General features: G+C 31.6%; 1 protein-coding gene across 1 annotated transcript; it reads right to left on the reverse strand.

Annotated features, from left to right (window-relative positions):
• Window positions 1-1754: 1754 nt before the first annotated feature.
• LOC8289517 (4-alpha-glucanotransferase DPE2) lies at window positions 1755-21163 on the reverse strand. The gene is made up of 23 exons (XM_015722081.3): window positions 20867-21163; window positions 20106-20502; window positions 17935-18049; window positions 17751-17806; window positions 17504-17631; window positions 17285-17411; window positions 16978-17174; window positions 16532-16610; window positions 16323-16361; window positions 10849-10968; window positions 10555-10656; window positions 10244-10327; window positions 9862-10104; window positions 9634-9759; window positions 9383-9457; window positions 9173-9244; window positions 8521-8637; window positions 8296-8393; window positions 4023-4182; window positions 3832-3930; window positions 2613-2810; window positions 2366-2459; window positions 1755-2240 (listed from the first exon to the last, which is right to left on the reverse strand). The coding sequence occupies exons 2-23, from the start codon at window positions 20457-20459 to the stop codon at window positions 2005-2007; spliced, it is 2919 nt and encodes a 972-aa protein (XP_015577567.1). The 5' UTR covers window positions 20460-20502; window positions 20867-21163; the 3' UTR covers window positions 1755-2004.
• Window positions 21164-22782: the final 1619 nt, after the last annotated feature.

A 22782-nucleotide genomic window follows, 5' to 3' on the forward strand; every position in this document is an offset into this window, starting at 1 on the left:
ATGTCAAAAAATAAAATTAATTATACTAAAACAAACATTCTTATTAATAGGTCTAAATGAGTTGCATAATATAAATTAAGGATAAGTTTTAATAATCTTAAGTATGTTTTTATTTTAGACAAAAAAGACATGTGGTTATAAGTCATGACAAAAATAAGTATGTCACTGTTAAATAATTATAATTCTCAAGAATTCAATCATTTTCATTCTGACTAGTTACTATCATTATATTGTCTATATCTAATAATATGAGTTTAGAATTTAACAAAATCTAACTTTATTGTTTGATCATCATATTGATATCATTGGAATACTTAAAATTGTTGATTGCTACTTTTTCAAATTTATCCTTATAAACAAATATATAAACTTGAGTCAAAAATTGCATTCCTACTGCAAATGCTGACTCTCGAGTCGCCCAATATCATTATAAAAAAAATAATAATTACTAAAATAACCAATAAGCTTTGGATTGGTAGTATTGCAACGAAAGCTCAACTAATAAAAAGAAGGAATAAGTATAAAAAAAAGTATTTCGTGATTTTATTATTTGATGAGTTTCAATTTGTGGTTTTTTTCCAAATAAATAGATTTATATGGTTAAAAATCGCGACAAAAAAAATATTTCAATATTAAAAGTATTATTGGTAAAAACTTAGCCATCTTAAATCCGATCAGCCATCATTATTATATTTTTCGTAATTGATAATATGAGTTTAAAGTTTAAGAACTCAAAATATCATTATTTGACTGTTAAATCGATCTCATCTGATCAATACTTCTTAACCGCAGTTTAACGGTCAAATAATAAAATTACAAGTTCTTAAGCTCTAAACTCACGTTATTAGACATGTATAATATGATAATAATGGCTCATCGAAGTGAAAGCGACCGAATCCTTACAAATAAAGACTTTTTAAAGAAGAGATACATTTTTTGCTACAATTTATAACAACATACTCTCGTTATTGGAAAAAAAAAATAATGTATTAAAAAAATTATAAAATAGTAAACCAAAAAATATTTTTGAAATAAAATCCAATTTGACCATTAACCTTATTGCTTGGGTTAAGTTTAGCCCTTTTCTAAATTTTTAGAAACATTTTCATATTTAGCTCAAATTAATCCTACTTTTTATAAAAATGAAAGAGTGAATTGCACACTCCCTGGAAGGAGAGTCGACAAAATAAAAAATAAAAAATACTAATTTCTTATATTAAATTATTTAAATTAAAAATATATATTGATATTTAAATAAATAATAATAAAAAATATTTCTTCTTAATAATGATAGTAAAAGTATTCTTACTGTCTTTTTTTTTAATAATGACAGTGAAAGAAACAGTTACAATGATGCCGAGGGCGGTAGAGACAAAAGCGGTTTCAATAAAAATAATTGTGATAATAGCTACTTGTTACTTAATTACATTAATCACACTAAAATTATAAATTAATTTTTAAATAATATTATAATTATTAATTTTTTTATTTTTAAAAGAGAGCGACTTCATTTTTTTAAAATAAAATTAATTTAAATCAAATGTACAAAAAATTAAACTAAAAAGTTCATAAATTTAAAAAATAATTAAATCTTAATAATTAAATCAAGCCCAGCACTTTATTACAGTAGTTTTTTTTAATCCTTATCCCTTAAAGGAATATCAAATTCGAAAACAAATGAACAAATAAAGAAAACACATCAAACTACCAATTCCACGAGCAAGCAAATATAGTTGAAATTTGAGAATAAGAACTCACCAATAGCAGCCTTTTATTAAATTACTAAAAATAAAATTAAGGTTGTATTAAATTTATTACAAGTAATAGTGCCCATTAATTGTCTATTGGTTGATAATTAAGCACCACTGCTGGAACGGAGAAATTGGACCAATTTCAACAGCTGCTGTATTTCATAGTTTCCTCATTTTTACAAGCTTGCATGTCTCTTTCAGGCTTGGCACCAGGAGGATGCATGATTCGTGGAATACAGATATATAGAAGGACCTACAAAACAGAAGCTTCCTTCCTCAGAGCTCCGCTTAATTGTTTTGCAATTACAGTCTTTTCCTCGCTCCCAGCAACCTGCTGCTTCCCGGTAATAAAGACAGATGGTTCTCGTTTCCCCCGCTCGTCAGTTTCTCCAAGTGAAGGATATGATCTTCCACTTCCGTGAATAAGACCCTTGAGAGTCGATTTCAGTTCTTTATCTTTCATCAGAGACTCTAATGTCACATGTACACCTGAATGTGGATGTGCAAGGCAAGAAAAATATACATTTATTATTTATGACTCAAGATACAGTTCTGTTAATATTAGCTGAAAACAGGAGAAGCAAATTAAATATTAATGTCATCCAAACACATACGATATCTCCAGTAGTGCTTTGGATTTGTGGGGTCATTAATAGTTTCCTCTGTTGCAGGGCGTGTCATGTACTCTTTTTTCAGTGCTAACAAATCCTGATCATTACATAACCCCATTATTAAAATATATTTAGATTGGTAAAATTGATTCTCATATATGACACCATTCCTGAGATGAAAGAGATCTCCCTAGCAGGGAGTGAGATCATGCTTGGCAGTCAATTTAATGCTTGAGTTTGGTTATGGTACCTGAAGAGGGAAAATTGCCCACATAGATGGAGCTTCAACATGTTGCCTTATGATGAAACATGCGACATCTGGAGTACATTGACTAGGTGGTAATATATCAGAACCCACCACAATCTTAAAGAATCTAAGTCTTCTTTCCTCATCTTCTTCCCACCAAGCACGGAAAGTGGAGCAGTCATGGCATGATGGAGCACACACCTGAAGCATATGATCATTCATGTTGCAGAATCAAATTAAACCACATTCTACAAACAAATCAAATGAGGATCCTAGAAATTCAATCACTTGTACGTTGCTCATGTAAAACAAAATAAAAAAATTTTAGGCAGGAGGAGATGACTTGCATATATCCAAGTACAGCGTCAAAGGTTGGAAATATGATTGGTGAACTAACTCGTACTAGTTGCATTCGGTAGAGTCTCCTATCAGTTACAAAGCTCTTGTAGCAACTGGCTAATCAACTTCTAACCTACCAATACGTCCACTGAAAATCGATTATGGACTTTTCAACTTTGAAATTAGTTATACTCAATTGGCATAATCATGGCCTTAAGGAACCCTAAGGACTGGTAGCAGACTCAAGGAAGGGGAGAGGCTGAGGGGGGGGGGGGGGGGAGGAGATGGTGCAGGGTAGGGGGTTGGGGGATTGATGGGAGGACAAAAGGTTTTGAAGGCAGCAACGATGACCAAAAAATATCTGATGGCTAGGTTTCTAAGAGTACAAGAGGTTTAGTTTAATATTTTACTTTTGAAAATTATAATGTACAAAATTATCAAGAAGTAATATTTATCCGTATATCTGCACCAATTAAACTAACATATGGCACATTCCCAATAACAAATTGTGTTTACTTTTCTGAAAAGTAATTCACGCCAAATTGAACAAAATAGCAAAGGATGTCAATATCACATTTGAGTATAAAGGCTTATTGATGTGTTTGACCAATGATAAATCAGAAAATACACATCAATGGTAATACCATAAGGCATATGATTTTCAAAGAAAAGCCTTGCACTTTTCATTCACAACCAAGGGGATATTAGTATTTTCAGCAAATGAGATAATGCCATAACTATAAAACACATACAACTTGGAATGAGTAAGCACAAAAAGATAATATCAGTTCCATTTCTCACCGTTATTTGTGGTAGCTGTAAAATTATCATAAGGCACAAAATAAGGTACAAGGGACCAGCATATTATATCATTGGAACTCACCGTCATGTAGCTGTATTTAGAAGGAATACCAAACTCCAGATCAGGTTCACTAGGCATACGTTGAATGCGCAAACCTATTAATCCCAATTCTTGCATGACCTGAAGTGTTTTAAGTCAAGAAATATAAGCCACTTGTAGAAGAAAAGCGAACTAAGTGGTGAAGGTTAGCACCTAAAAGTTGATGGACATACTGGGTGAACACAGGCAGGTATGAGGCCCAAATCTTCTCCACAGGCTAGCATGTCTGATGAGTTCAGGAGGACGGGCAAAGTTTTCATAGCATTTTTCCGCCATAGATTTTCTTGCCGATTGAAATAGTAATCATAGTACAATCTTTTCAGAACGTTTTTGCTGCAAGTCAGGACAACAAAAAGGGTTAGTTATGTTGTAGTGGTGAGGAGTTTATAGGTGGTATTTATAGACAAAGATCCATGTACTGAACTCAACATGATTAATAAACACAGCTGGAACAAAAACTTGTGTTTTAAGACTTATATTAGAAGGCAGAGCTAATTCCTAAATTAACAGCAAGTATTGGAATAAGTTCTTGAACTTAGAAAATGTGCAATCAAACACCCTTTTCTATTTTGATCATTATCTAAAGTTCTTTCTAAATAGTTCGCAAGGAAAGCATTAATTATGTTTATTTTGTTTCATCAATCTTCAATAATGAAAAACCAAAGAATAATGAATAATAGAGGTGGCAAACTCTACCCTTACCCTTTTATCTATCCTTATTATATTGGTATGGGTAATATAGAAGAACTAAATAGATTGTAAAAGGGTAATAATAAATGACTCTTATTTATATGGGTTGGGTTAAATTGGATATGGAAACCCACTAATGAACCATCTCATCAGTTTTTTTGGATTACTTACAAAAATCCTCTTTTTTAAGGTCTAACATTTTTACCTTCAAACTAGATGAGTTTGCAGAATACAATTTTCATTTGCAAAAATACTTTTTTTTTCTTTAAAACACCATAAATTTGCAAAACAAAAATAATATTTTTTCAAAACATGAGATGACATGCATAACTATTTACAAAAAAATAAAGAATACAAAAAAAATTGCATTTTCTTCTTATACTCTTTTTTTCTTTTCTCATTATTTAAATTTTAAAAGTTGTAGCCTATATTATCAATATAATTACAGTTTTTCAATTAGTCTATATTTTAAGTTAATTGAAAGATACATTTACGACCTTGAAGCTCTAAAATTGCTACGGTGATATGCTTTTACCACTATTGATGTGGGATGCTTTCTATATTTCACTTATTTATTGAATTAAATATGTAAATAAATATCTTTTCAAATTTAAACATTAAATTGTTAAGCAATCATGACACCTATTTTTTCTAAAAAAAAAGAAAGAAAATAAATGAACCAGCGAATATTTGGACCATTATGCTTATTCCTTTTTGTCACTCTCAAGATTCATTATTTGAATTTTTAGTATTTGTTTTTCCTTTTCAAAAGAATCATTTCTTTTGATTGATTAATGAATTTAGGGAGGGTTTAATTGATTAATAAGTGATTTTCATCCTTCAATTCTAAAGCTTAACTTTTCTTTTTCCTTTCAAAACTATGTTTATTTATAAATTTAGATACATCATTATTCCAAAAAATTATTTATTATTAGCAATTAAATGTGTTTCCTTTTATAAAATATTACTTAGATTTGAAATCTTCAAGTTTTGAAGGGATAATAATATAAATAGTCACTAAACTTTACACTCAGTTTTATTCTGGTCACAAAATTTTAATTTGTTTTATTTCAATCATTCAACTTTAGTTTTAGTTGCAATTTAGTCACCTTGCCAATAATAAATTGGCATGTCACATTTTTCTTAATTAATTACACTTTTCTTATTGGTTGATCTTGCCACGTGTCAATTTTTTTATTTGCGAAATAACTAAATTGAAACAAAATTAAATTTGGATGACTGAAACGAAAGAAGTTAAAGTTTTATGACTAAAATGAAACTAATTGCAAAGTTCAGTGACCATTTATATCATTTTTCCAAGTATTGAAATTATTTTTAGTATTAATAAGACAAAACTCATTTGTGTTTGCCACTTCTTTTTCTCTATTTTTCTACTTTTATTCTTACTAAAATCTCAATCAACTGGTAATCATCTTTTAAGTCAATGATTTTTTTATTTATTACATAACTTTTGAAGAAAATTTTCTAGTTATAGTAGCTTTTAAAAAGCCTATCCCATATAACTAAAAGTGAGAAAAAAAATCGAAAAACCCGAACCGATTGGAATCGAACATCAGTGGCTTCGATTAATATAAAGTAAGTTATAAAAATATTTAGTGAATAAAATATAGAAAATTTAAATTTCAACATGAAACTTAAAAGTTTCAATATGACAATAATTATATCCTTAAAAAAATATCATTAAAACCACACACAAGGATTAAGAAATATACAATATTAAATTGTCTCAATTATAATGAAAATTAATTTTATGAGTAAAACATCAATTCATTAAAATACATAAAAATTCTATAGAATCTTTTTTCACTTCAGTGAATTTATTTCTTCTTCTATTAATACTTTCTCTCACAATGAATAAGGATAAAATTAGAAAAGTAATTAATTCTTCATTAGTTGCTTAAAATAACACTTAATTTCAAGTAAGAAAAAATCACTTTTAAATGACACTTATTTCAAAATGGAGAAAGTGAATAGTTAAGTAGTTTATTAAATTCATCAAAATCTAATTTAATAATAAATAGACAAAAAGAAAATATGAAAATAAAAGAGATTTGTTGTATGAAGTTTTTTTGAATGGAATTTATCATGTTTGTCATTCATAGAAATAAATGGATACATCTTGACACATAATTATATCATAAAAAAACAATTAAGAAATACAAAAATAAAAAAGATAAAAGATTTCCAGCAAAAATTTCTTTTGGTTTCCGTATGTTTCTTTTTGATAAATTTAATGAATAATATAAAAGCAAAGCATTGAACTAATAATACATCAACAAGCTATAAAAAGAACTTCATCGGAGAGAAAGTAATGCTAATAAAATTATAGAGACAAAATTTAGAGAAATAAAAAAAGAAAAGAATTTTGTTGGTTAAATTTATTTATAATAATAATAGTGATGAAATTAAATTAATTCACCAAATTTGAGTACTAATAATAATAAAAGAAACTAAGGTCTAAAATAATAATAATAATATATTTAAAATAATTCTCGTTAGGAATAATTAAATTAACACTAATTGGTTAAATGGGTGAGTAAGGATTTATATGAGTCATATAAATTTGGATACCCACATACACCCATACCTATCCATTTGCCACCTTTAATGAATACTCTTCAAGTAAATATGAAAATTTTAAATGAATCAATCTCAGCCACATAGAGATGTGGGGTAGTGGAAAACTTTAAATAAACCAGACATTCAAGTTGGGGTTAAAATGAAGGACTTAGCAGCATTGACTTTGTCATAAAATGTAACCTTAGGATTAGCAGAATTAAGGGAAAGAATCTAGATTAACTTAACAGAGATGAAAGCTTAATTCAGATAAGGAAAGTTGAGTATCTTGTTGTAGGATCCCAAGTCATTATTGGAATGTCCCATTAGGAAATCAATTGCATTGGTAATCATTTAAAAATGTTGAAGGTGGGAAAGGAATTCACAAGGGAAAATATACAAGACAGTAACGGGGCATACAAGTGAAGAAGATTGGATTTTTGCAAGCAAATGGTTGTGTAAGAGAGGCTCCAATTCCACTCATGGCAATGTTTGTGACTTAAACCCAACACTCCCAAGTTCACAGAAATTCAACATGGTATTAGAGCTGAAATAGACCAATGAACGGATGATCATGAGCTCATGAAATTTAGGACAGCGAAGGAGATTAGGCCAACATTTGAAAACCTAGTCTGACCTTGTAAACGAGGCTATAACAATTGGTAGACCATGTCAATTGGCCCTAAATTACTTCTGCAAAGATTTCCCCAACTTAGCAATGTGGAGCTCCTTAAGACCACCAAAGAGAAAACTCTTGACCTCAAAAGTCTCTTAAACTTTTTAGGCAAAACCCAATACCAAAAACAACAAATGGACCACATAGTGGAGCAGTGTAATAAGATTATAATAACTCACCGGATTCATAGTACATAAACATCAAAAAGCTCATGCTTTATCTGGCCTGCTCATTAATTTATTAGAATATAAGTGCTAATCATGTCTAAAGTTAGAATTCAGTTCAGTTAAGAATAGCACTAACAGTTTAAAGTTAGTGCTAATCAGTATTCTAACTCGAGACATGATTAGCACTATAGCCAAAATTTAAAAGTTCTCTCAGTCAACAGTAATCTATATAATTAACAGTAACAGCTAATTGAAAAGTTCTAGCTTCCGCAATACACATTTGGAAACAAGTAATACTAATTCAGGATATTTCAAGGATAATCATGATTGAAGTACCTGTGATCATCCAGATCTTCGAAACTTGAAGTATCCTCAAGGTTGAAACGAGGGTAAAATTTCCTTGCATCCTCTGGATCTCTAATAAGAACTATATTCTGCAACCATAATATGAACAGATCAAAAGCCTTAGGACAAGGACAAGGACAAGGACAAGTAATGGGAACAGAATTCAAATGTCAAGAAAGGTACTAAAATCTAGTGTATTTTTTTGCATTACATTACCTTCAAAAGATCAAAAAGACCATGACGTATCTTGTCCTCACTTTCGAACATGGATTTTTCTGCCAAAGTCTTCAACTTTGAAGTAATTTTTTTCTCTGTGTTACAGTCCTCCTTGAACTTACATATAATAGGAATGAGTCAAACTACTTGGTGCAATATTTTGTACACAAATTTAATTAAAAGTAATAAAATGTCAATAAGACATTGCACATTTAAGTACAATTGCGGAAAATTAAAACCTAGAAATCCCTTCCCATCAGCATTAATGTTGTTAATTAATTAAGGGTTTGATTCTCTCTAAATTATCCCTGTCATGGCTATTAAGAATTGTGATTGGTTAAAGGCTATAATTCTCTCTGAATTTTCCCTCAGAGACCCAACTGCAGTGGGACCATAACAGGGAAAATTGACCATCATAACTCAGTCATACATAGCTAGTGCTCTTAACTCAGTCATACATAGCTAGATAGTGCTCTTAATCTTGCATGATGACCTAGTGACATTTCAAGTACCAAACCACGATTGTCACATGTCACTTAAACAAGAAGATGTTAATAAGTAGCAGGAAGTAATAGTTTCCCGAAAATGAAAACCACTAAGCAAGCATAACTAAGTGAAAAATGTAGAAAATTAACCATTGTATGGTTTTCACCTCATAGCGGCCCTTTTGGTGCTCATTCAGAAAATTTGCAGCAATAAAAGTCCATGAAGCTCCAAGCTTTTCCTGAAATGAAACGGTTTATGCATACTAGTAAATTGCATACCTATTTTATCTAGTTACTTTAAGGACATGAGCCAAACAAGACAAGGACTTAGTTGTTTAAAGAAACCAGAATACAGAAAATGAGGAAAACTCAATAACCTGTAAAAATTCCTGCCGAATATATGGACGGCTCAAGCGATCAAAGTCCCAAATTCCATCTTTTTCAAGTTCTTCCTAGAGAAAAACCATATTTTCATGTATATTACTCAAAGAATATGAAAAACAATTTTCTCTTGTTGGTGATACCTGGTGTGCTGGTGCAAGAGCACTTTAGGCTATAGTACATCGTACCCAGTGGCCAGTAGCAAGCTTCTGCTATATTAGAGAATACCATGAGAATGCTACTATACCTGACTAAGGGGGATAGATGGTCTGAATTTTCCAATTAGGCCCGTCATAGCATGCTCTGGAAGTTCCCAGATCCTAAAGAACCCCAATATATGATCAATCCTGTATGCTGTGAAGTATTTGGCCATCTGTAGAAATCAGAGAAATATATACAAGTTTAATGAATGCTATCTGTTTCTGAGGAAAAAAGGCATACCATAGACATGATGGTCGTATGCAAAGTGTAAAACCTGTGTTAAACGAGCACGCCACCAAGCATAGTTGTCTTTGGACATTTCCTCCCAGTTATAGGTTGGGAAACCCCAATTCTGACCATTTTTATCAAAGTAGTCTGGAGGTGCTCCAGTTGATGTGTTCATGCGGAATAGGTTCGGATAGACCCAAGTATCCACACTGTTTCTGTCAACTCCAATAGGAAGATCGCCTTTCAATATAACCCCTTTCTTTCTTGCATATTCTGCAGCTTCTGACAACTGTTTTTTTTACAAAAAAAAAAAGAAACTAATGTCAGTTCACAATGATCCCTCCAATAGCAACTCATTTTCTCAGGAAAGAAATGCCAATAATGCAAAAAAAAAAAAATATTGTGGTACAGTGGTAAGATGAACTTACTTGCAAATGTAAGTGGAACTGGATATAATAATGGAAGCAAATCATCTCATAGTGCAAGCTGTCTTTTGAGACAAGTTTCACAAGCTGCAAACAATCATACATCATTGTCTGAGATTTTAAATAGGATAATCTTATTTGTAAGATCATATCAAATTTCCTTATTGCATGAATCTACTCCAGCTAACTATGACTTGGGCTTATTAAAGTTGAATTAAGTTGACTCAAGTTGTATGGGAAAGAAGCAGACAATTTATTAATATAATCAACCTCAACTAAGTTGAAGAAAAATAAAAAAACAAAGAGCTAATCACCTTTTCGTTGGAATATTGAGAAAAACGGCCCCATTGACTGTGATCGGAAGTCTCAAAGAAGTCCCGAAGAAAACAGAAAGCTGCATAGGGTTTTAACCATTCCTTTCATCAAGGAGAATATAAGTCAGAAAAACAATTAGCTTTGAGAAATTACAATAGAATATATCCATTCAACTTAAACATTGAAGAGAAAAAATCAGGATGAATATTAAGATTTTTCCACCATAATAGACATCAACAGAAGCTTTCTTTTTTTAAAAAAAAAAAAAAAAGAAACAATAGAATTCGTAAGACCTCATTCTCAGAGAAGTATTTCTGAAAGGAACCGGAGTTAAGTATCAAATCCTTCTCTAGGGCAAAAACTTGTTTAGCAATTGAAAGTTTGGTAGCCAGAGTAGCCTCATAATCAACATCCTGCACAGATTCAGAATTTGAATTTATTAATAGAACTTTGACTGTGTCCACTTAAGAGGATATCCTATCACTTATTTGCATTTATAAAACTTTACTAGCTCTTCTTGTTTAAGACTACATTATTCAAGCAGCCAGGAAGTGAAGGAACTATTCTGGAGAGTCAACTGCAGCTTTCACACATAGTGGCAGCAGCTACTACACTGGTGGACTCAATTAGATATTAGGCTCATTGGCTGCATAAATTTTGTCAAGACAATCAAAATTCTTGATAAGCTAACCTTGAACAACCATACATGGAATATGCAATATTGAAGCTGGATATAACAAAGGTGTGCAAGGGCCTTATCTTTTGTTTCAACTTTCCATATGTAGAGGAATTACTTTCCTTATTCTTGATGCCTAAGGAAATAGCAGATAGGAGATTGGGTGTGGTGGGCAAGGGACAAGAACATTTGAGAAGAATCCAATGCAAAATGAAGCACTGTTCTAAAGTCTATAAAAAGAAGGTAGACCAATTAGTTCCTAATCAATCCTAGTCATGCTCAATTAATTTCATATTTACATATATACTATTTATAACCTGTAATACTCTCCCTCAAGTTGGAGAATAGAGGTTAATCATGACTAGCTTATTAAACAGATAATCAACCTGAGCCCATTTAGAGGCTTCGTGAAAGTATTTTCCAAGTGTTCTCGAGTTTTCACATATGCTGTGAAAATCAAACCTTGTATTTTCTCACAAATGAATGGCAGTTCATTTAAATGTACTTAATTCATTTATGAAATAAGGGATTGGATGCAATATGAAGAGCAACTTGGTTATCACATCACAATTTTGCTAGTAATGAAGATTTAAGCCCTACTTCATTCAAAAGCTTATTATCCATTTTATTTCACACACAAACTGTGTAAAAGCTCTATATTCTGACTCTGTACTCGTACATGAGACAACATTCTGCTTACTCTTCCATGAGACTAGATTTCATCCAACAAAGACATAATATCATGAAGTAGATCTTTGACCTTCCTAGGATTCTACCCAATCAGCAGTTAAAAAACACTCAATCTTAGTATGAGCGTAATTCCTATACAAGACACCACGTCTAGGAGCTATTATCAAATAGCATAAAATCTGTTCAATGATTAATTGTTGGAGAGCACATGTATTGACTCAAAACACCAACCAGAGAGCACATGTCTTAACTCAAAACATTAACTAAATATGCAATATCTGACCAAGTTACTATAAGATAATTTTCCGAATAATCTTCTATCTCTCAGGATATTCAAACAATTCACCCTTTTGTGTGGGTTGTAATTTAGGAACCATATGAATACTACACAGTTTAGCTACCAATTTTCTCATCGCCGATAATAGTCAAGCACATTTTTCCTACGATAGGAAAATTCCTTTCTTACGTCTTATTACCTTAACACCTAAGAAATACAATATCGCAAAAAAATTTATGTCAAACTGACTATAATATAAAGGAAAGATTTAAGAGACGGTATACTTTTAATATTACTCCCAGTAATGAAAATATCATCTACATATACTACCAATAAAAAGATTTCAACTCCTGATTGTTTATAAAAGAAAAGAGATCAGATTTCCTTTTTTGAATTCCAAATCTTTCAACTGCTCAACTAAATCTGCAAACCAAGCATGAGGATTCTATTTCAGACCATACAAAAACTTACAAAGATGACAAATTTTTCCATACCCCCCCTAAGCAATAAATCCAATAGGTTATTCCATATAAACTTCTTGAAGATCTTCATGAAGAAAGAAATTCTTGATATATAGTTGATGCAAAGCCCATGTGATTGGCTGCAATAGAAATGAGTAACCTGATAGAAACTAACTTAGCGACAGGAAGAAAAAATGTCAGAATAATACACTCCATTAGTTTGAGTTTAGCAACAAGATGGGGTTTCAATCGAGCAACTAATCCATCAAGATAAACTTTTAAGCACAAAAACCCTTTTACATCCAATACCCTTCTTCCCTGCATGTAAGTTCACTAAGTAATAAGTACCATTTTCATTTAAAGCATTCATGTTCTCTATCATAGGACTATGCCATTCAGGATAAGACAGAGTTGGAATAAAAGAACAAGAAGAGGATGGCAAGTGATTGTGAGACACAAAAGAAGAAACTGGATAAGTACATCTACCTCACGAAGGGCAATAGAAAGATCATCACTTAAGACTAGATCTAATGCCGAAAGAACTAGCACAAGACATGTATCAGAAGGGGTTTGTCGCCGAGAATAGACATAAGGATAGAAGTCTTAGTAGGTGCAAAAATAGAGGATGTGATAGTATAGATCACCAGGTCATCATCCTCCCTTCTGAGTTACATGACCGGAAGATGGAGTGAAAGGTGCGTCTTCTAGGAAAACAACATCAACTGACAAGATATCTTCTAGCTAGGACAATAACATCTATATCCTTTTTTAACATGAGAGTAATGAAGAAAAATACATATCAATGATTTGGGATATATAGCACAAAAATAAGAAAACAACAATAACCAAGCCATCCGAGAGTAACCGTCAACAAAAGTAACAAAATATTTAAATCAAGTTTTAGACATAGCTTTAAATCAAGTTTTAGACATAGCGAGACAAGGACCTAAGAAATTTGAATGAAGTAATTCAAAAGGAGCACTAGCTCGTTTATTGATTTTAGGACTTGAACTAAGACGATGGTGTTTGGCAAACTGAGAAGATTCACAATTTCATGAAGATAGGCTATGAAATTAAGGAAAAAGGCTTTTTAACAAAGGGAAAAAGAACGACCCAACAGATAATATGCTTCAAAAAAAGGGTTACTATTCTAGAACAAGCTATAGATGTTGGCACCTGTGTCTCAAGGATGTAGAGACCCCCAGATTCATGTCTTTTACCAATAATCTTCTTCATCGTAAGATACAATAGTCAAGTGCACAAGTAATTTGCTTAAAGAAATTAAATTAAAAGGCAACTGAGGTAAACTTAAGACAGATGACAAAGGAATATGGAGTTGGGGTAATTTTGCCATACCCAAGAATACAAGATCTTGACCCATCTGTTAAAGTAATAGTAGAAGTAGATATATGTGACTAAAAAGCAAATAATAGACTAAAATTACTTATCATATGACCAATGACACCAAAATCAATGACTCATTTAGAAGATAAGAAACAAGATGTGTTTAGTTTACTTGACTCGATGATGGTAGTAATAGTAGATGATGACTTTAATGTCTCTTGGTACTGAGAGAACTTGGCAAAGTCATCTGCAGAATTAGAACGGACTTCTCAAATGCACCATCAAAGGATGCAATATGGGCTGACTGAGTTCTCTGACTCTTATTCTGCAATTTCCTACAATCACGCTTCATATGACATGGGCTACAACAATAGTGATACACAATCCTTCCTGAGTCCTATCAACAAGTATCAACGCCTTTACAACCACATTTGTATTTGTTGTCTTCAAGTTCAAATTTGTTACTCCGATTGACAATAGCATTGCTGACCTAAACAGGTGGGGAACTCTCTGTCGAAAGTACTCTACTAAATGCCTATTGTAAAGAAAAGATATTCGGACTAGAGGTAATATGAGATTTAGCAGTTACAAATTCAGAAAGAAGACTAGCCAAGAAACTCACAACAACAATCTTTTCTCCTTGAATTTGTTGAACTTTTATCAGGACTAAATGATTATAACATATTAAGCTCTTCATAAGTTCTATGTATGATAAGAGGCTTTGATCATCTCATAAATGTGGGAGATATTTCTTTACTCAAATACTAAGAATTTATCAATTTCTTTCAAAATTCATAGTGATTGATCAAACCAATTACCTCATTTTCAATGAATTTCCGTATCTGCAAGAATAACCGAGTATCCTCCCCTAGCCATGTTTGTTTTGAATCATCTTTAGGTGGATCTTCAGTCATATAATTGTCCATTTCTATATTTCGCAAATAAACTCAAACCCTTTTACTCCAATCCAGATAATTAGACTCCATGAGCTTATGTTCCATGATTTCTGATATCACAAGAACCACATCCGACATAACTACTGATTTTTTTATCATCCATAATGGCAAATATGCAGAAAAAACAAGAAAACAAACCTTTTGGAAATCAACAAATCAGAAAACCCGAACCTGTTCCAAAGGAAGTACCACACCCGAATGAATGTTCACACATCAAGGCACAAAGATGTCTATGGAGAACCAGATGAACCAGAAATATATGATTGAAGATTTTTTTCGGCAGCTAACGTGCCTTCATGCATGAGGTTTCTAGTCACCAGAATTTAGAGAAACATCGATTATGGAGCTCCTTCCTAGGCCGCCAGTGATGACAAACAATCACTCTAAAGAATGAAGCAACCATTGATACCCACTACTAACTTGGGCAAAATAGATAACCTAAAATTTGCTTTCTTAGGCAACCATGCTCTGATACCTTGTATCAGAGATAAGGAAAACAATTCTTGTGTTTTATTCATATATATGTATATATACGAAGTAGGAATCCTATAATAGAAAGGTGGAATAATCAGTTCCAAATCAGTCTTAGTCAATCCCTATAATTGTACTCTATTAATTTCCTATTTACACATATACTACTTATAGTCTGTGACACCTTCCAACTACATTATTTGTTGTTGGCTTTGGTGAAAGATTGTGCAATAGCTTGTCCTTGATATAACTTGAGAAAGCAATACAATTTAAGAATATTATTTTCTTTTAAGTTCACTCCAGATCTAAGCATGCAGATATATTGTTAGATTCCTTATGTGTTTGTATGATTGTTGCCCTTTACATGAAATACTTAATCTACTAGTAACTGTTCATATCAGTAGCATTCATACCCTTGAGACGAGGGTTCTTTAAAGGAGAAGAGGATGTCATTCTGTGGAAAGTGGGGCATAATGGATGGGAGATAGTGTAGTTATATGAGGGAAGTTAGTAGTACAACAAGAAGAGCAGTCTCATTGCAAGTATAATTTTGATCCATGAGAAATTTCTCTCTCTTACATTACTTCTTTCTCTCTTCCTATATCTCCTTTTCCACTCCCAATCTTCCCCATTATTGCTTTCAGTGCAATTACTGATTCCATTAACTACAAGCATTCTTCTTGTATCAAAAGAGAAGTTGGGTTTCAAGGGAGCCATAATCAATTATGGCAATGGAGTTTACAAAACAAACTAAGATGGAGAAAAATGTTGGGAGTATGCCACACTAAACTTCTTACACCTATTATAGATATGGGACATTCTTATGTTTCAAGATAACAACTTTGTTATTTTTGTCTTCCACCATGCAATTAAATAATCATGAAAGGACTACCTTTCCATCCAAGCGCTCTTTGGCTCCCTGAATCTCTCTCTGCAAAAAGAAGAATGCAGTTCACTGAATGAAAGACTAACAAGAAAAAGGTTAATAAAATTATGATGAATGATTCAGTGGATCAAAGAATAATAATTGTAAAGTGTCCATTGCAGAAATACGTTTGTTCATTGATATTGCATAAAAACTTTAACAGTGGATGAAATTACCTTCACATCTTCAGGCAGATTTTCTGAAAGTGCATGTACTGTTAGGTACAATGGGTGCAGTGCGAAAACTGATAGGGAACTGCATGACCAAGAAAACTAAGGATATAAGTTTTTGTTTGATTGCCAAGTCCGATTGTACAGGATTTTTAAGAAATTGTAAGGAAAAGAAACACCACTAGCCAAGATATATTTGATGCAAGACTAAACTAAAAGGTCTTAGAAGAATTAAATATGCAAGTAAGAAGACTGCTTCTCTTAAGCAGGGAAATAGTACAATATGCACTAAACAAAATAGCATGAGCAAGTTGGTAGAGATGTTTAAAGAAAAGAAATGGAATATCAACAATTTTAAGCAAGTTGCTTATGCTGTTGTCGAATGTCTTCCAAAGCTCGAACAATATATTCATTGATTTAAACTAACAAGTTCATTATAGGATTTCTTATACCTGTAAGGATATGAGTCCCACCACATTCCATGCACAGAAGTGTCATTGATTGGCAGAAGCTGAACTAAATGAAACCCAGATTCCACAGCCCAATCAACAAGAAGTTTGAGGTCAAGAAACTCACCAACCCCAAGATCATTTTCTGACCTAACAGAAAACATAGGAATTGCAACACCGGCACCCCGCCAAGGCATTCCCTAAGAAAATAAATTGTTTCAGGAAGATAATTAGTTCGCTGCAATACAAAATTTCTCTGCAACACGCAATTCATATACATAAAAGTTAATCTCAGTAATCAATTTCTTACTCGCAACATGCCATCTGAAAGAAAAATGTGTCTTGGCGGAACTTTTGAAGAGTCAAGGGAGAGTTCCCGATTTTGACCAGTTTCCAAAGAAATGGTTCCTGCCTTATTGTATTTGCAGTATCGATACGTAAACAATGTTAAGGAGGAGAGAGGGAGCATAATTATAGCACAAAAAGTCAGGAACATCAGTTTTTTAGAGATAAATTTTCAAAAGGATATTTTATTGGAAAGTCACTCCTCGGCATCAGAAGATCTGCTTGCCAAATTAAGTCACCGGCATAGCTGAGTTTAAGTCCATTCTGAACCTTCCACTGGCCTAATTTAGAAGTGCTGCCAATTACATAAACCTGCATGAATCAAACTCTATAAATAGGAGCATCAAGGCCAATAAAATAATAAACCAAACTTTTAGTTACGCTTTTCTGTGCAGATCAATGAAATATTGTCAGGGAGAAGAAGAATTTACTGATGTCTCTTCTTCTACATTGGGGCAGCAAATTTTGAAATGGACAACAATTCCATCTATTATAATTCCGAATTCACACGGAAAAAGTGTTAGCAATGAAATGCTGAAGATACAGCTAAAGATAAAATAACAACAATTGTGATAATATCAACATGTGAGTAATGAAAAGTGTGCGTAAAATTACCTTCTTTTTCCAGCTTATTCTGGACTTCCAGAGGCCTTTCTATATTCAAGTTCCAACTTTTGCGAAAAATAACATCTTTGAAAGCACTTCTGAAAAGGATAGCATCACCACCACTCTGGAGATGATAAAAATGAGCTTTTACATCACTATCTATTTTTTTACAAAGCTATCAGCAATTTCCAACCACCAGAAGTCAATATTGAATCATGAAGCTCATATCATTATAACTCTCACAAAAATATGTTTGTACGAAAGGACTAATAGCTACATGATGTGTTGCACCATAATTTATGAACTTGATTTTGAACTAAAATAGGACTACATGAATTTAAGCTGCCGAAAAACTAAACAAACGTGTAAATTTTGACTCATAATGCAGAATTTATTGTATTCCTAAAATGATTTCCTAAGATCCAGCTCAAGTAATGATGTAGAGATTGTTAATTATTCAAATATTATAATAGGATTCCTTTTTCTGCTAAAGATTTCATCATATTGTCATAAGACCTGTAGAAAGGAAATGGGAATGAAGCAGCAGCAGCGGTAGAGTTGGCAATTACTGGCCAGCCTGCAAAACTAACTGAATCTTTTCGGAAAAATAAAGTCAAAATGTAAAATGTCCAAAAATTTCTAATGCCAAACACAAATGACAAGAAATAATTGATTTTAGATTAAGCAAATGAAATCAAAAGGAAAGCACTATTAGATTATCAATCTACAATAATCCACATTTACATAAGTATCAGAACTCCAATATGAGACATTGCTCTAATACCATAACAAGATGGGCTTGGGTAGAACTTATTCTCAAAAGCTAGCTCAAAGGAAGAGGGTGCCCAATCCACACATATACACCATAACAGCCTAGTAACTAGGCAATGGGGGATAAATACAACTTCTAACACCCTCCCTCATGCTTAGCGTGACATTCCAAACTCATCATCACAGACAAAAGGCCGGTGTTGATACCATAAAAACTTAATAAACTCTGAAATTAAGAGTGATAAGAATTTTCTGTGTATTCATCAATGATTGTTACATCTATATATACACAAGCTACATCTCTAATATAGGAATTCAAATCAAAAAATGATTCCTAATTAAATCCCTAATTATTCTCCTATTTTGTGTAGTTGTATATTCCTAATTAATATAAGACAGTTGTAACACTTATATTTTCCCATTTCATTGTAAGGCTTTCTTACAAGGAGAAATTGGCCTTGAGATCTTGATCATAATACACCTACTATTTGAGTCAGTTAAACTTCGCAATAATTTAGTATCTGAATAGTAGTTACTGTAAAGAGTAAAAAATATGCTCAATTATCAGTTCTTTTACTTGCCCAAATCTATTCTACCTAACAAATAGCTACAACAAGATGAACCGCCAAACTTCCAAAATAAATGACTGTATGATGTTTAACTGGTGCCAGCAATATGTCAGACCATTCAATTTTTCTATGTAGTTTGTACATCCTCTTTGAAACTAAATGAAATGATGTGTTATATCTGCACCAAAAGGGTGCTTTCATGACAAACGCTTCAAATAAATTGCATGGCCACAAGCGCAATGTCACTATTTCAAAAATGAGTAAACAGACGCACAATATATGTAATCTCCAATAACCTTTGCTATTCGATAGACAAATGACAAAAATTATACTCCTCATATTGCCATTACTGCCATTTACTACTCTGGAAATTCATTCAGGAAAGTCTTTGCTTCTGGTGTATGAACAGCATACTGCTGTCTTAAATACTAGTTTTGCAACCAATAGCACCATGTAAGTAATAGCTGAGATGATCAGTACATGAAATCCTCAATATGCAATGAACTGGATGGAAGCAAAGCTGCAAACTTATGATTTATATGTTTCAATCAATTAATCCAAAGGCCAAAGTGGAAAAGAAAATGAATGAATAAACAAATAGAAAAGAAAGTCGATCAAGAAAAGTCACATAAAATTCTGCAGTTCTGCGGATTCCATTCCCGCAGTAAGAATTTCAGACAATTTTTTTAAGACAAAATTTCGCAGGAAAAGTAAAAGGACATAAAAATAAAAGTATCTCTTTATTCATTTTCCATAATAATGAAGATAAAAAATTTTAAGAAACAAAAAAAAAAATCACCGAAAGCATGAGAAGTGTAGAAAGGAGCAAAAGCTCATTACCTGCCAAAGATCATGAAGCTCAGCAGTCTCTCCATCATTTACACACTCAGGAAGTAACAGTTTGCGCTTCTTCCCCATCTCCCATCTTAACACGTTTCTCTCATCATCCACCACATAATAACTATACTCACAACTAAATGCGCTTGGAATTGAAACAGTTCCATACCATATGAGCTCCTCACCCTCATGAACAGGACTCAATAACAACCCTTTCTTCACATTCCAAGAACCTAGGATCGGCTTAGAACCGCATACAAGCAAGCTCTGGCCCCATTGAGTGTAATATGGTATCCGAAAGCTCAAATTCACAGATTTCACAGACTCGGTTCCAGAAAATAATCCCAAATTTGCCATTTCTTTCAGAGATAAATCTGACCCAGATTATCTTTCCTACAATCTATAAAAAGTCCAAATGTGTAACATTAGTATAGACATAAAACCTCATAATGCGATTGGCATTAAACAGGTTGAAATTCAGTTAAACAAAATAACTAACAACACTTGCAAAACAAAATAAGACCCAGAAAGCAAGAAACTCAGAATTCAGAGACTTGACGCAAAATTGTACGTATTAATGGAAAACAAGGTGTGGGCGTTAGAGCATTGAGAGGACCTTTCCCTAGTACGAGAGGACCGGGAAGGACGCACCTCTGGTGTACCAGTTATTGTGCCCAAATGTCCAGACGATAATTATCAATAAATAACTAAAGAAAATGGGAATACTAGAAATAAAAGAAATTTTGGTGTAAGAATGTAGTCACCTTCAGTTGAGCTAATAGGGATTCGTTATGGTTTAGAGTGAATGGTGCATATTATAATAGAGAGGAGTACAGAAGAAACAAGGGAATCTGACTCAGATTTTTTTAGAGAAAAAGATTATCGCTTTCTCCGTGTGAGGAGATATTTTTTTCAATGGATTCTTTATTTAAAAAGCAAAATCCTGAAATCCATGAATTTGTGATAAATCTTTTCAGTGAAGGAAAGAGTGTCTTCTGGTTCAGTAAATGATATAACTGAAAGCTGCTTTCACGAGACAAATGACACTAGTGCAAAGAGAAAATCGTCCACGTCTGCCTCATTCGCATCTTCATTTCTTTCACATTAATTAACAAGAGTCTCGTCATTTATATTAATGAAAAAAATATAACAGCATTAATAAAGGTCGGAACAACAATCACTTTACCACCAAACTTACCTTGTTATAATATTTATCAGGACAAATCCTTACGAAAAATGAAAAATTTACACCAACTCTCTCTTTTACTCGTGGTTTCGCTGGCGTTATTATAGTTTTAATTATAAAATTAAATTGATAATATAATTTAATAAAAAAGATTAATATTTAATATTTATAATATTTTAAAAATAATAATAATAATAATAATAATAATAATAAATTAATTATTTTTAATATTTTTTACAATTTTAGAATTTTTATTAATATAATAATATAAAAATTAGTTTAAAAATATGAATTAAGCTATTTTTGTATATGAATTAATATTATAATATTATTAATATTATTATTTTTTAAAATTAAAAATAAAAATTTATTTATTATTAAATATAATATTAAAAATATTATCTAAAATATTATTTTTAAAATTATAATTACTATACAATTAAAAAATAAATTTATTAATTAAATATAATATTAAAATATAATTAATATGTTATTTTTTAGAATAAAGTTAATATCGTTATCCGAGTAGAAAACTATTTATTAGTTACTATAATATTAAAATATAATTAATATATATTTATTAGGATAGAGATAGTATTTAGTTATGAATATAATTTATTAATTAATAAATTAATGAAAAAATATAAAATTACATATAAATTTGAATTTATGTGTTAAAAATAAGTACACGTGCTAAAATATGTAAATGCATATGTTAAAATAAAAAATTTATGTGTCAAAAATTAAACACACATATCAATATATATATATATATATTGTTTGTAATTTTCAAATTTTAGTTATTGTGATTTTGGTGCCTAAATTTTTTTATTCAAATCATTAGTATTATTGGACCTATAAATAATTTTTGGCCAATAGAAATAAATAGAGGCCCATAATGGTAATAATTAAAATTATGGTTAAAGAATTTAGCACATGTAGGAAGAAGTAAAAAAAGTTATACATTAGTCATTTCCACTTTGTATTTCAATTTTTCAATTAAAATGAGATAATGAGGCGCATAAAATCTTTAGAAAAAGTGAAATTTGAAAATCTCTGTAGAAAGCAAAAGCAAAAACCAACACGAAAACGAACGATCAACAATATTATTGTAATATTCAAGATTAGTCAAATACAAAATCTCTACAAATATTTTAGTATTCAACAAACTTTTTCACTCAATCATTTTCTTGTATTTATTTCAAACATCAATTTAACGTAAATATTCAGCAAACTATTTTCAAGTCCTTCAGCTTATTCACTTGCAATTACCTACTATTATTTTGCAATTAATTCTTATGGTGCTTTTGAGGATCTAAGAAAATTGTCAAAAGAACTTAGAAATTCACTAATTCTTATTAGAAAGTCAAGTTAAGCCGTATTAATTACAACGGTTCGTGTATCTACACAGGGCACGCTCGATATTTTAATTTTTCTCCAAAGAGTACCAAAAACTCCAAATGTTATTATTTTTTTATTACTATGCTCAATTTT

The sequence above is a fragment of the Ricinus communis genome, chromosome 10, assembly GCF_019578655.1.
Source record: "Ricinus communis isolate WT05 ecotype wild-type chromosome 10, ASM1957865v1, whole genome shotgun sequence".
NCBI classification, from domain to species: Eukaryota; Viridiplantae; Streptophyta; class Magnoliopsida; order Malpighiales; family Euphorbiaceae; genus Ricinus; species Ricinus communis.